General features: G+C 44.9%; 1 protein-coding gene across 1 annotated transcript; it reads right to left on the minus strand.

The window, feature by feature from the left end:
* Positions 1-9,238: 9,238 nt before the first annotated feature.
* Positions 9,239-11,422, minus strand: LOC105042692 (L-type lectin-domain containing receptor kinase SIT2-like). Its single transcript, XM_010919986.4, has one exon. It carries the CDS (start codon positions 11,325-11,327, stop codon positions 9,321-9,323), a length of 2,007 nt encoding a protein of 668 aa, XP_010918288.1. The 5' UTR covers positions 11,328-11,422; the 3' UTR covers positions 9,239-9,320.
* Positions 11,423-15,880: the final 4,458 nt, after the last annotated feature.

The following is a 15,880-nucleotide window of genomic DNA, read 5'->3' on the forward strand; positions in this document are numbered from 1 at the left end:
GGAAGTCGGTGGCCCACAGGGTGGGCAGCCGACGAGCCACCGCTGACGAGTCCCTCGATTCCGAAGAGGAGTGGGAGAATCTTTTTAATGACAGGGACCTGATCAAGCGGTTGATCGACGGCTGTATTCTGCCTGAAGTCATCGAGAGGATCGACTGCATCGATCCTGAGCAACGGATTTGGGACTCCCTAGGGTCCTTCCTCGAGGTAAACAAATCTTCATTTAACCGGCTACTCGACCCTTGTTCTGATCCCCTAGCCGCCCTTGCAGATTGGGCACCAGCTCCTCACCAATATCGAGGCAACGAACCGGGTGAGGAGGGATGCCATCCAGGTGGAGGAGCATCATCAGGCCGAGGTCGCTCGCCTCAAAGAAAAGGCAGCCGAAGTAGTCGCCCTCCAAGAGGCCCTGGAAAGAGAGAAACAAGCCCGGGAGGAGGAGAAGTAGACCTTGGAGGAGACGGTGAGAAAGACGGAGGCCGAGGTCGCCAATTTGGCTGAGCAGATTCCAGTCCTGATCTCGGAGGCCAGGGTTCTTGCGGTAGAGGAGTTCAAGGCCTCCGCAGAGATGAGGGACCTGAATGTCCAATTCGGCCAGGAGGCATTCATCAAGGGGTTCGAGCTCTGCCAGGAGAAGGTGGCCAAAAAATTTTTGGAGCTCGACCTCAGCTTCCTGGGTGAGGAGTCTGAAGACAAGGCCGGTCCCTCTCCTGCTACCACCGCTGCCGCAGCCCACCCTCCAAGAACACCGAGCTCTCCAACCCCTGCTTCTGAGATCTGAGACCTCCGACCTTGTATCTTTCTTTTACTGCTGTTTTTCTTTTACTTTTTGTCTTCAAGAATCATTCAATCAATAAAGTTGAATTTCTTATCGTGGATGGCTTCTCCTTCATTCCTTTCTTCTCTCTGCTTTTCTTTCTGTGATGAGACGCGTCTTGACGCTTTTGTCTCCCAATGGCAGTGCCCTGTCGAAGCACTTCCCCTGCCCCTGGGGATCCCGCTGAAGTCCACGATCCGATGACTGAGGAAGGAAGTTCTTCACTTGACAAAAGGGGCGAAGAAGATGGAAGCCGAGCTTCGCAGGTTGAGAGAGGGTCATTCTAAAGCCACCGCGGAGGCCATCCGCTTTCGGAATCTCCACGTGAAGGGGATCATGGAGTATAGCCGGAGGAAGACAGACTTCTCGAAGGAGCTTGAGGAATACAAGAAGAGTGCCAGCGACTGAATTTGGGCTCAAGCTGCCAAGATTAGTGCTCTCAGGGTGGAACTGTCGGCTGCGAAGGAGAGGATCGACCAGCTGGAAGGGAGTTCATCCCGGCTCTTGGCTCGGGTCGACGGCGACCGGGAGTGGTCGAAGAAGGTCTCCGACCTTCAGCAGCAGCTTCAGGACGTCGAGGTGAGCTACGACGTGCATCGGGCCAGTTGGCGTAGGCAGGTGAACGAATATAAAGGGAGACTCAGGGTGGCGGCCGACGAAGTCGCCCGTCTTCAGAGGCAGCTGGCTGATAGAGCTTAGCTTACTTCTGCTCGGGATTCTGATGAACTCCAGTCCCTAAGAGGAACCGTTGAAGGGATTTCTGTCACCCTCGGGGAAAGGATGGCTGAGCTGCAGCAACTGAAGATCCAACTGGCATACGAGCAGCGGGCCGTCACGGACGCGGAGGCAGAATCTGAGGTCCTAAGAAAGAGACGTCGAGAGGCGGAGGCCGAAAGCCAGCGACTTCGTCGGGCACTCCAGGATGCGTTGCTGAAAAAGAGAGAGCTAGAAGAAGAAGTTGAGAATCTGAGGCAGTCCTGGATAGGGGGTGGAGTAGATAATTCTAGGTCGGAAGGAGCAGAGCTTCCCTAGGGCTCTTCTTGGCCTTCCATCTTTTCATGTATACATTTTTCCTTTTGTTGTTTTGTCTCGCTTTTATCGCTTTGCTTTTCTTCCTTTGGCCTTCTGGGCTTCGTGGTGTATATTTCGCAAATGGAATGAAAAGGAGATTTTGTGTTACCTCGTCTGCATATTGTATTAAATTATCATCCGCCAGACTTCTCTTGTCGTTCGACTTGTCCGACATTGACATCGTTTGGAGGTGCCCAGTCGTCGATGCGCTGGTTTGCTTTCCTCGTCGTTCGTGGCCGTAGGCTCGAACTTGGTGGTCCAAACTCCGCATTACTTGCGGAGGCGTCACCGTCTTCTTGACCTGTGTCGAGAGTCTTCTTAGAGGCCGGGGGTGTTTGGTAGGAACTTTCCGTCTTTGTTGAGACGGGGTTCCTTACGTCTTTGGCGTAGTTTGTCTTTCATCTATTTCCGACATAGTTCGTCGCTCTTCCTTTTTAATTTCCCTCCTCTTTTCAGAGTGAGGGCCCTCCCCTTGCTTTTTGCGGGGTTGCGTAGAAGTGTGAAGATGCCGCTGAGGGGCCTTTTCCCTTCATCCGATCTTGTTGGGCGGTCGGGTTTCATCACCGTCAGGACGAGGTTCTCCTCCTGTTCCCAACGGAGATGCGGGGGCACATAAGGGCCATTGCAAGGGTCTCTCCCCCCATCCGGTCTAGAAGAACCAGGCCTTCGACTTTGCTCATGTCAGGACGAGGTTCTCCTCCTGTTCCTGACATGGCCATGGGGGCACATTAGGGCATTGTAAGGCCTCTCCCCCCATCCGGTCTAAAAGAATCGGGCCTTTGACTTTGCTCATGTCAGGATGAGGTTCTCCTCCTGTTTCTGACATGGCTGTGGGGGCACATTAGGGCATTGTAAGGCCTCTCCCCCCATCCGGTCTAAAAGAATCGGGCCTTTGACTTTGCTCATATCAGGATGAGGTTCTCCTCCTGTTCCTGACATGGCTGTGGGGGCGCATTAGGGCGTTGTAAGGCCTCTCCCCCCATCCGGTCTAAAAGAACCGGGCCTTTGACTTTGCCCATGCCAGGACGAGGTTCTCCTCTTGTTCCTGACATGGCTGTGGGGGCGCATTGGGGCGTTGTAAGGCCTCTCCCCCAATCCGATCTCAAGATAATCGGACTTTCATTTTAGTTATGTTAGGATGAGGTTCTCCTCCCGTTCCTAACATAACCTTGTTTTAATTGTTTGAAGGGGTTATCCCCAGTTGTAACAAATCCATGCCAAATGGGAGGAGCATGCAAAGTCGAAAGGAATTTAGATTCAGGGCAAAGTCGTAAGCGATACATTTACAGGTTTCTCGAGTTCCATGGTCGTGGAAGGTCTGCTCCTCCTTGAGGCCCTTCGGCGATGGAGTCGATGGTCCCGATTGGAGGCCGATCTCCGGGCTACTCCTCCCTCCTTGGCGGTTCAGGTTGCGGCAGGGCCCTTGGCCGATCTTCTCTACCCTCAGGCCGGCGTCGGATGAATCTGTCGAGCCGACCTCGTCGGATGAGCTCTTCGATCTCGTCTCGAAGCTGGATGCATTCCTCCGTGTCGTGGCCGTGGTCGCGGTGGTAGAGACAGAACTTGTTGGGGTTGCGCTTCCCGGGGTGGTGCGCATCCTCTCTGGCCTAGGGAGCTGCTCCCTGACCGCCATCAGTACCTGGGCCTTCGAAGCATTAAGAGGGGCGTAGTTGCAGAATCTTTCCGGTGGAGAACCCCGCCGAACCCCGCGATCCGGACTTCTCTGCCTGTGTATCCGGGGTGGAGTATGGGCACGCTTGTGCCTAGGAGGGGATCGAGAACGCGGTCGAGCTTCTCTCGACCTTTTTTCGGCTGCGGGCTTACTTGAGTCTCCCGCCTGCCGCTCCCTCGCGGTCTCCTCATCCTTCATTTTGAAGGCTTCTTCCGCTCGGGCGTACCCTTCAGCCTGAGCTAACAAATCAACAAAATCCTTGGGGTACTTCTTCTCCAGGGAGAACAAAAGGTTATTCTTCTGAAGGCCGCCCTTCAGAGCGGCCATTGCGACTGATTGGTCCAAATTTCGGACCTCCAGCGCTGCGACGTTGAAACGGTTGATGTAGGCCCGAATGGACTCCCCTTCCCTCTGCTTGATATTGATGAGGGACTCCGAACCCTTCCGGAGGCACCGACTGCTGACAAAATGGGCCACAAATTGGTGGCTCATCTGATCGAAGGAAAAGATGGTATCCGGCTTCAGCGTCGAGTACCAATTTCTCTCCGCTCCCTTCAAGGTGGATGGGAAGGCTCGGTATAAAATGGCGTCGGGAGCGCCATGAAGCAGCATCATCGTTCGGAAGGCTTCCAGATGATCAACCGGATCTGAAGTCCCGTCGTAGCTTTCGAACTGGGGGAGTTTAAAGTTTGGTGGGATCGATTCCTGCATGATCATTTGAGAAAAGGAAGGGTCAGTGCAAATATCCTCACCATAAGCGGGGGGTACGTGGCAGAGTTCTTCGATCCGCCGGTTCATCTCTTGGAGTCTCCGGTCCAGGAAATCCTCTCGACTTCGGGTCTCGAGGGTCCTCTGACAAAATAGGGGCAGGGATCTTTCAGGGGTGCAGTCGTGATCCGATTGAGGGCTCTCCACCCTCGGGTTCATCTTCTCAGGAAAGACGGGACGGCTGGCCCAAGTGGCCCACCCCACCATCGGATTCTGGTGTTCCGGTGACACCCTTTCCAGGCGCACTGATGCCTGCGGCTGCTGCTGCTGCTGTATGGCCTGCATAGCTTCAGTGAGGCCTCTGACCTGCTGCGCTAGTAGATCAAACTGCTCCGCGCCGACCGCCGTCGCTGGAGGAGGAGGAGGAGGTTGGGAAACAGGAGGCGAGGTCGGAGCCTGAGATCTGGTTGCGGAGGCTGTGGATCGTCGCGTGGACGTCTTGCGGGGAGGCATCGAGCAAAGACCAAGTGGAGGAAGGAGGAGAGGATGCCGAAAAAGATGCCCGAGGGTGGTCCCGTTGAGCGCTCCTTTAAGATCAAGGATACTGTGAAGACACAGGGCCCTTCCTCTAGCGCCAATCTTGTTGGTGCAAAAATCCACCTACGCCAGAGAAGCTAGAGTCGAGGGAGTCACGGTCGCTGTCAGGACCTGCAAAAGAAGTCTAAACCAGAGGTGGGGTTGCTCCGACAAGACCCTCTGACGCTCAAGTCAGTTCTCTGCCTCAACAAGAATGGAGTGCTCGAACGAGAATTTTAGCAGAGTTTCTAGGTAAAAATGAGAGCTTAGAAAATAACGTATCTGGGGTCCCCCCTTTTATAGGTGGAGGGAGCAACAGACTGAGAGTGATGTCTGTAACCGTCTGGTCATGGGCTGCCCAGGGTCAAGCGGAGTTTATTGTGAGTAGTGGAGTAGACCCGTGGCTATCATCGAAGTACGCCACGTGGAGTCTGCCGCAAAGAGTGGAGCGGCGTCCGTTGTCGCGACTTGTCAGAGGATGGAAGAATCGTGCGGTATCCGTCGCAGGAAGTGGAGTAGGATCGTGGGCATCATAGCGGTCTGCCAGGGAGTAATGGAGCCGCACAGAATCCGTCGCAGGAAGTGGAGCAGGATCGTGGGCATCATAGCGGTCTGCCAAGGAGTAATGGAGCCGCACGAAATCCATTGCAGGAAGTGGAGCAGGATCGTGGCCGTTGCTGCGTCACGCCAGGGCGTGCAGACCTGTCGGCTGAAGTTCGGCTGGAGTGTCAGCAGTTGAAGTTGGTGACGGAGCCCGGCTCCCGTAGGAGCCCGGGCGGAGTCTGCTTGCGGTCGGAGTTGTCGGCGGAGTCCGGCTCCCGTAGGATTCCGGACGAGGTCCGTCTGCAGCCAGAGTCGGGGATGAGGCCCGGCTCCCGTAGGGGTCTGGGCGGAGTCTTCCTGCAATTAAAGTCAGGGGCGAAGTCCGACTCCCGTAGGAATCCGGACGAAACTTACCAGCGGTTGAAGTTGGTGACGGAGCCCGGCTCCCATAGGAGTCCGAGCGGAGTTGTGGGCGGAGTCCGGCTCCCGTAGGGGTCCGGGCGGGGTCTCCCTGCAATTAAAGTCAGGGGCGAAGTCCGGCTCCCGTAGGAATCCGGACGAAGCTTACCAGCGGTTGAAGTTGATGACAGAGCCTGGCTCCCGTAGGAGTCCGGGCGGAGTCTGCTTTGCAGTTGAAGTTGTGGGCGGAGTCCGGCTCCCGTAGGAGTCCGGACAAGGTCCGTCTGCAGCCAGAGTCGGGGACGAGGCCCAGCTCCCGTAGGGGTCCGGGCGGAGTCTTCCTGCAATTAAAGTCAGGGGCGAAGTCCGACTCCCGTAGGAATCCGGACGAAGCTTACCAGCGGTTGAAGTTGGTGACGGAGCCCGGCTCCCGTAGGAGTCCGGGCGGAGTCTGCTTGCGATCGGAGTTGTGGGCGGAGTCCGGACGAGATCCGTCTGCAGCCGGAGTCAGGGACGAAGCCCGGCTCCCGTAGAGGTCCGGGCGGAGTCTTCCTGCAATTAAAGTCAGGGGCGAAGTCCGGCTCCCGTAGGAATCCGGACGAAGCTTACCAGCGGTTGAAGTTGGTGACGGTGCCCGGCTCCCGTAGGAGTCCGGGCGGAGTCTGCTTGCGGTCGGTGTTGTGGGCGGAGTCCGGCTCCCGTAGGAGTCCGGACGAGGTCCGTCTGCAGCCGGAGTCGGGGACGAGGCCCGGCTCCCGTAGGGGTCCGGGCGGAGTCTTCCTGTAATTAAAGTCAGGGGCGAAGTCCGGCTCCCGTAGGAATCCGGACGAAGCTTACCAGCGGTTGAAGTTGGTGACGGAGCCCGGCTCCCATAGGAGTCCGGGCGGAGTCTGCTTTGCAGTTGAAGTTGTGGGCGGAGTCCGGCTCCCGTAGGAGTCCGGACGAGGTCCGTCTGCAGCCAGAGTCGGGGACGAGGTCCGGCTCCCGTAGGGGTCCGGGCGGAGTCTTCCTGCAATTAAAGTCAGGGGCGAAGTCCGGCTCCCGTAGGAATCCGGACGAAGCTTACCAACGGTTGAAGTTGGTGACGGAGCCCGGCTCCCGTAGGAGTCTGGGCGGAGTCTGCTTGCGATCAGAGTTGTGGGCGGAGTCCGGCTCCCGTAGGAGTCCGGACGAGGTCCGTCTGCAGCCGGAGTCGGGGATGACTCGTGAGGGTTAATCCCGTTGAGAACTTCGGCTGAGGGTATTTTATACCCAACAAATATCATAAAATCTATCATGCCCCCTCTCACTAGCACAAGCAAGCACGTGATAGATGGCCACATATTCTATTGGATTTTAACCACAAAATATGTAAGGCCTAAAAATTTACATAGTACCAATGCGAGTAAACTAAAATATTTAAAATGTTTAATTAGATAAATAAGTCTGACATTATTTTTAAATCCAAATCAATTTAATTATATAACATTTATTTTCAGATGAAAAAAAATACTTCAAAATCTTAATCCTTCCACTAACAACCGACAATCCCATTCGCACTAGATGTTGGCATCTGTAAAAAAAAATAACAAGATAGGAGTGAGCTAAAAGCCCAGTAAGTCATCTCTATCACTATTTGATTAAGCATTATATGCATAAATTTCAGGATCGTAATTTAAGATTTTTGATTTATAATTGAAAACATGCTGAGCAATATAAAATATACATGTATTCAAAATCTTCAACATATCTGAATAATAGAAGAAAAAACTATAACTTTTAATCATTGTACTCAATTATTCAAACTCTCTCTCTCCCCTAACCTTTTTGACTATAGCTATGATTGGCCTGTAGTAAGCCCCAAAAGAGTCTAAATCTTAACTATAATATGTTGCTCATCAGTATGCACCAGTGATCGCCCCATTGGAGGCCTAAAAGGAGCTAGCTCTGAAATTATACAGCAAACATGTCCGTAGTAACATATACTAGTGATCACCCCACGGGCGTGGTCTAAAAGGAAACTAGCTCCTAACTACAACATACTATCAACCAACATGGGCCAATGATCGCCCAACTAAAGGTCCAAAAGAAGACTAGACCCTAAAATATGTGATTGTAGTCATACTAGAGAGGATACATCATAATCAATAAATTTAACATTTCAAAATAATAAAAGGGGATAGTTACTGCTCATGAAGTTTTAGTTCATACTTGATTTAGTTATTCAAAGTCCACTTGTACAAAGCATATATAATATAATTCAAAATATACATAGATATTATTCATTATTAAGTTAAATTAACATCTTTCTGCCAAATTTTACAAAGAGAACCAATATATATATATATATATATATATATATATATATATATATATATATATATATATATATATATATATATATATATATATATATATATATGATCAAATATTCGATAGAGGAACTTTCCTTAGCTCCTAAGATTGAATTATCATTAAGGTATATTATGCATGACCTAGATAATTATAGTCAAAGGTTAAGTTTACATTTAAGGCACATTAATTATTATTTAAAACTCGAGCATGTGAAGAGTCTTCAAAATTGTGGGGCCCACTTGAAATTAATCATATAAAAAAATGTTCTATATCAAGGATAAGACTCCAGAACCATTTTAGTGGTTGTGTCTCACTCAATCTTAGAGTCCATCTCTTATAAAAGCACTCCAAGATTTGGATTGCATAGCTAGAGGAAATTTGTGACAACTCCATTCATCTCTTCTCCAACAGATAGATTAGTTCTGCAATGGATAGGTTAGTTTCTAACTCACGTATGTTGTTGCAATGAAGTACCGAGATACTCCGTTTATTTGGATTTCATGGCCACAACGGTCAATACATATTCTGACTATTGGAAAATTCTGGTTAACTTGAAACGGATCCACAATTCCAAACAAGTATTAATCTTTTGAGTCTACAGCAGTAGTTTCTCTCTTTCTTCTCTTCTAATTAATATCCCTCTAATTGTATTTCTTTCTTTGAGAAATCAGTTAGGTAGACTTCTAGTCTTCCTCTTCCCTCAACAACCCCAGAAACAAAAAGCAGCAAAAAGAAACAAAGAAGAATCTCGTACCTTTCACTAGAAATAAAGGGGTTTGAGACAGTGAGACTAATCCTGTTGGACTAGGAGTTCGGGCCGCTCGTTTTCCAATTTGCTCAATTCTATCCTAAGTGTCCACTTCATGTTCATTTAAATAAAAGATTAAGGGCATGCATCGGTGCAATTTGTGGAATCGAAATAAGTATCTATATTTGTATTATCTCATGTATCTAGATACAGTTGCAGAGCATGCTTATATATGCTTACACTAGAGCAAATTCCTTTCTAAGTTAACGCTCAATTTTTTATCGTATCCACCAGATTTCTCTCTTCAGTAAACTGCATTACATTTATTACTGCAATTTTAGTTTCACATTGCAGCAAAAACCACACCTCAATTAAAAAGCATTCATATCATTCATAACTAACATGAAGCTTTAGCTATACTTTAAACATTACTTTTACAAACGTTTACCACTATCAACGGCCGGTCAAGAGAGCAGTTCCATTGTTTGAGCAGGCAAACATGCTTGACAACGAACTATTTGACATGCCAACATCACTAAAGCCTTCATTCCCCATAGCTGAAATCTCGGCATTCCAACCATCTTCAGACATCTCTGGAAGGGGAGCTTCGCGCTCCATGATTTGCATCACCAGCCGCATAGGAGGCCTAGAACTGGAGTTAGGGTGTGAACAAAGAAGGCCGAGCTTTAGCACCATCTCCATCTCTTGGACAACATATTCAATCCCCAAGTTAGGATCCCTCGCCTCCAAAATAGTCCCTGCCTTCCAGCACTCCAGAACTTTATTTGCCAACACTATGTCTTCTTCTGATGGTCTTATCTCTATTGGCCTTCTTCCACAAGCCACCTCAAGCAAAAATCCACCAAAGGCAAACACATCTGTGCTTGTAGTTGCCTTGCCAGTCTTGGTGAGCTCTGGTGCAAGGTAACCCAAAGTCCCGACTACATGTGTAGTCCGGGGATCGGTTCCGTGATCATATAGTCTTGCCAGGCCAAAATCACCCAGTCTTCCATTCATCTGATCATCTAGCAGGATGTTGCTAGCCTTGATGTCTCTATGAACAACCACCTTCTCCCATTCTTCATGCAAATAATAAAGCGCGGAAGCTACACCTTTGATTATTTGGAATCTTTGTCCCCAACTAAGCATCAACTTAGGTTGGTTAAATAGGAACTTGTCCAAACTACCGTTGGGCATGAATTCATAGACCAATAAGAGCTCCCCTTTTCTCCTGCAATAACCGAGGAGCTGTACCAAGTTCCGGTGACGCAAGCGGCCAAGGCTAACAATCTCTGCGATGAACTCTCTCATACCTTGTCTTGATTCATGCGACACCTGCTTAACTGCAACTTGGATGTCAGTCTTTGGCAACACGCCTTTGTAGACCCTACCAAAACCTCCGGCTCCCAAGAGCTGTTGGTCTTTGAATCCCATGGTGGCCAAGAATAGGTCCTTGTAGCAGAATCTCTGGGGTCCATATTCTAGCTCCCAATCTTCAAACACCTCTCTGAATTTAATCTTGCTCTTCACCAGAAAGATTATGCCAGTTATGATTATTAACAAGAAAAGTATTGCCAAGATTATCGGCAACCCAATCTTCCAAGACTCTAAGCTCGATTTAGATGGTGTGTGAGGGAGGGATGGAAGACGTGAGAAATCGAGTGCTTGAGCCCTTCCATTCAACTTAAAGCTCCAGCCCAATATGTAATGAGATGTTATAAATGAGCCTACTGAAGAAGAAAATCCGACATACATATGGTCCGAGATCAAAGAAGAGAGATTCACATTTGAAGACAAGCATGGAACACCTGGTTTGGTTGCATCAATAGGTGCTAACGTTACATTAAGCAGTCCATCCATGTGACTGTATTCGATCCAGGCTTGTATTGGTTTGCCGCTCGCAAGGCTCAGGTTCTTGAACCCAGCGCCATTGTCATTAGTGAAATAAGCTGCATGCGAGGAATTAATAGACTTTGGGCTGCTAACATCAATTCCAACATGATTATTGTCAATATCACCAAATTCAGGGTTCATGTTTGTATCGAATTCGATGGCCACAATTTGGTTTGAAGAATCTGAATTGTTTGTATTGAAGAGTCCCAGGTATTGACTAGGTAAGGCATAAGACAGATTTACGGAATGCGCAAGAACAAAGGCAAGTCCATGGCCAAACAAGTCCTGGTACTTGGGGACGATTGCAAAGATGAAAGAAGTCGAGAAGGAGAGAGCTTTACCAGTTGTTGAGTTCCTAAAACAGAGTGGAGATGGGTGAAAGGCGTGGCCCTTGGCTTGCAGTCTAGTATTGTCGGTGAGAATGAGAAGGCCATTGGTTGCGATCTCTGCAATGCCGTCCAGATGCAGTTTGGCAAAACCGAATCCATTATAAGTAAAATCATCATCTTGTGCTGATGCTGTAGTGAGTGTGAGGATGAGAAAGAAGAACATGTTCTTTGGAAACATGGCTTGGGTCCAACTCTACTCGCCGTCTACAATATGAGAGATTCCTCCTTTGGTTATGATATTAATAACACAGAAGTGCCGTTGGCTTCTCATGCCTACCACTTTATGCGTCTTAAATGCCTCGACAGTGAGGAGAGGAAGAGAAAGCAGAGTGAAGGGCGCACGCGATGACTAAAAGACTTTGCGTGCACCAATTCCCTCCTGCCATGTATTGTTCATGATTTAGCCATCCTTGATGACGCTGGACGGACCATTCTTTTAAGATATTTTCTCTTCCCTTTGGGTGAGGGGACAAGGACAGCCTAGGCACGCTAATTTGAATTTCCTCTTTTGTCGTCGGCTATCAACTTATCGCGTTTTGAAATATATTTTTTAAAATAAAATTTTAAAAAATATATAAAATTTTATAATTTATTATAATATCTTAATATCTATAAATAATAATGATCTAATTTTTATAATACTTGATAACACTTGCATGATTACAAATTCAATTTCTTCGATCATTTGATTGATATCAATGATGCTTTATTTATTCATCTGCTCACTCGTAAAATTAAACCATAATTAATCATGACTATCCTGCAACTCTGATAAGAAAAAGAGAATAAGAAGGTGAGCTTTATAGTCCAGTAAAAATTCCAGCATACTCGCACCAATACAATAGTGTTAGATGTATACCCTAAAAGTTAATTATTGGCTGACATATATAATAATTTCAGGGTATAACTTTGTACTTATAAATTTTATTTATTAATAAAAAGATAATTTTTATACCAATAATATTTTTATGTGTCCATGATTCATCCAAGAAATTAACAAATGATAATATATATTCTCAGAGTGTTGAGAATTTGGGATATGTATTATTGATGGTTAAATTCTAAAAGTTTTCGATTGAAGAATCATCACGAAAGATGGCGATCGATCCAATTAGATCGGTGCACAGATCGCTTCTCTTCCGGACAAATATTTTTTGAGTCTGCAGTATGGAGACACTGGGGCGAGACAGGTGGTTGTTAGAGAACAACTTGCACCAAGCATTATCAATACGAGAAATCACTTGGATGTCTACTCACTTGTCAGTGATTTGCTCGATACTGCATGATAAGTACATTAAATGTGACATAAGAAGCATTAAAACTTGTGTCATTTAATCTCTATTCTTTAATATTTGAAACTTCTTCTACTCTTTTTAGGAATTGTTGATCATAAAAATTATTCACATACCAACTAGCAAAAGCCTCCAATATTATAGTGACAAAGCCCAAGATTAGCCAGCCTCTATCAATAAATTTTCAATATGATTCAGGCTGGAAGATAGCAACAACACAGCCCACAAAGTATAGTCCAAAGGACATTGCAGGCCCAAAGCCCAAAATGAAGCCCACGCGGCCCAGCGGTCCATGCTTGCGGTGCACAAGGACGCAACCAAGTGGTCCACGTGTGGTGTACGGACACAGGATCGCTCGATCTTTCACATGGCTCATTGGGGGTTTTGGCAGGTGCGCGGGTTCAAATGGGAGCTAGGCATGCTAGCGAGTGCGGCTTCATGTTGTCATGCAGTGTGGGATCTCACAGCAGACACGAGTGCAGGCACAGATGCCTAGGTACGATCGGGTTCAATAGCAGGCGAGCGGCTTGAGGCGTGGTTCAGATGTACTGGGATGCAATGGAAATAGGTTTAGGGTTTTTATCCAGAGAGTAAAAAAAAAAAAGAAGAAGAAGAAGAAGAAGAAGAAGAAGAAGAAGGAGAGAAAGAGATAGACGTGGGGAGCTGGAGTCTTTGAAGATGGCTAGGAGGCCTTGACGGCTATAAAAAGGGTCATCTAGGAGAGAAAAAAAAGAGAGTAAAAATTAAGAAAAAAATATATAGAAATAAAGATAGAAAGGAAGAGAGGGGAGAGAGCTTTGTGGTGGCGTAAGGAGGCTACGCTATTTCTTCAAGTTTTTCTTCAATAAAAAGGGAGCGATGGCGAGCAGAATCAACACCATGAGCGGCTAATACTCCTGCATCTCGAGGAAGAGATGATTTCTTTTGTAAATCAAATTTATTTCTTCCTTACTTTATCTTTTATTTACTTTTTTTTATGTAAAAAATAAAGAAATATTTTCATTTTTAATATATATTTGTGCTTTTATTTAGATGATTTGATCATTAATCTAAACAATTTATCTTCTTTGGAGATGCATCATGATCTGTAGGATACGACGCGGGCTCAAAAAAGAAATAGGTTGTCCTAGGGTTTGATCTATTACTATTTAATTTTTTTTAAAGTCTCTTGGAATAATCTATACTCATAAAGGAATAAGCCGTGATCCAAAGGATACGGTCTATACTCAGATAGAGATAGATTATATTCAAAGATCATTGACAATAAGCCACCCTTGCATGATTTTGAGTACTAAAATCTGTTTTGCAAAAGAATAATTTATAATCTCTAAGATCTTCTTTGCTTGATCACCTCTATTATTAATTTAAAATTTATTTTTTTTGTTTCCATAGTTTCTAAAGATTTTTAAACAATAATTTCAGTGCACATAAAATTTTGAATTTTTTTTTATTTTATATTTTAAACACAACTGCTTAAGACCTCTGTGAATCGATCCGACTCACTCTATTCTACGGAACTAGGAGTTTGGTAAAAATAGTATCTTTAATCGCTCTAGCGATAAGAGTACTTCAAATTTTTGACACCATTATCAGGGATCTTGGTATGATTATTTTAGAAAAAAATATAAAAAAAATATTTATTGTCTTCTTTAATTTTATTGCTTTCTTATTTAACTGCTTTAATTGTTCTTGCCTCTTGTCTTTTATTCTATTGACTTCTAACCTAATTCAAGTTTTCTTTTTATTTCAATTGCTTAAATATTCAAACAAAAAAAAACAAAAAGAAAGAAAAAGATAACCACTACAAGAAATTTAATTTTTTACGATGAAATTTTTTTATCGCTAAAAATCATATTTTCGTCGCTAAAAGTATTTGCGACGAAATATATCGTCGCTAAAAATTTGTAGAGAAAGCCTCGTAGCAAAAGACCTTAGCAACGAAACGATTTTATTTCGTCGCAAAAAATAGTAAACCTAAACGACGAAGTATGTGTTGTATTAGCGATGAAAATATTTTATCGCAAGAGCTTAAATTTTCATCGCTAAAATTGTAACAAAAAATAATTTCATCACTAAATATAGTGATTAAAAAAAAATATTCTCTTATTTTTTGTGACGAAACTTTCCTTTCGTCATAATTTTTTGCGACGAAAATAAAATTCATCATAAAACTTAGCGATGGAATTTGTCGCAAACAAAATTTGTCACAAAAATTTCATCGTAATAATTGCGACGAAAAAAATATTCGTTGCTATAATTGCGATGAAATAAAAATTTCGTCGCTATAATGGCGACGAAATAAAAATTTCATCGCTATAATGGCGACGAAAGAAAATTTTCGTCACTATTAGGGTGACGAAATAAAAAAATTCATCGCTATAATTATGACGAAATAAAAATTTTATCACAAAAAAATTAAAATTTTTAGCGACGAAACTATTTTTTCGTCGCAAAAATAGCAACGAAATAAAAAATTTCATCACGATGTATAATAAAAATTTTACTTTTTTGGGTTCACAAATTTTTTTGTGATGAAATTAATATTTCGTTGCTAAAATAAATTTTGGATAAAAAATTAAATTTTTATTTTTTTTTCAAAAAAAATCTGCTCAAATATAAATTCTCTGATCAAACATATTTTAAATAAATAGTATATTAACACAATAAAAATATTCTAATTCAAAATATCAATTTCAAGTATCAAAAAATTTCATAACCATCTTTGTCATATACAAAAATATAAGTCCATACATCATTTTAAATTTAAAATAACTACAAACTAGGTATCATCTGACTCGTTGGCCTCGTTCCCTTCTCCAGGCATCGATCCCTGACCCGATATGTGTCGCGATGGTGGTGCAGAGGTGGCATCATGTGACTGTAGAGGTGCTAACTCAGAAGCATCAATACCGAGCCATCCCGCCATCGTAGCTACTATCCTCTCGAGCGTCTGACTACGATTCATCCAGTAACTAATCTGATCTTGCATCATGCTCATGGATGTCCTAAATGCCTCTGGCACCGATGCATCATCAGACCGGTCGGATGACGAACTGCATGATTTTTTGGACCGCATGCTATGACCAGATCCTAGCTGCCGCCCGAGGACGGTATCCAAAATTGTATCATCTGTCATCAAACAAATCTGCTGCGATCCAGTATCACTATCAGATCCAACCTCCCTCGTCGTCTGCTCTCTTAATTCTAATATTTTTTTCTTCACAATAAACCAAATAAAATCATAATTTTTTTTCAAACTCTTTAAAAGTATTCAAAATGTAGAGTAATGATACTTACATGACGCTGCCTCGCCTCCTCGGTCACGAACTCGCCACTCTTATTTTGATAGAATTTAGCATATATAGGCATCGACTCTGGATAGTCCCTGTTCAAATAAAAAAAAAAAAAAGATATCAAAATAATATAAATATTTCATAAG

Source organism: Elaeis guineensis, chromosome 4, assembly GCF_000442705.2.
Source record: "Elaeis guineensis isolate ETL-2024a chromosome 4, EG11, whole genome shotgun sequence".
In the NCBI taxonomy this organism is placed as follows: Eukaryota; Viridiplantae; Streptophyta; class Magnoliopsida; order Arecales; family Arecaceae; genus Elaeis; species Elaeis guineensis.

What these genes read in the sequence shown, in the direction of transcription:
- LOC105042692 (XM_010919986.4), bottom strand. Translation starts at nt 11,327, where the DNA reads ATGTTTCCAAAGAACATGTTCTTCTTTCTCATCCTCACACTCACTACA.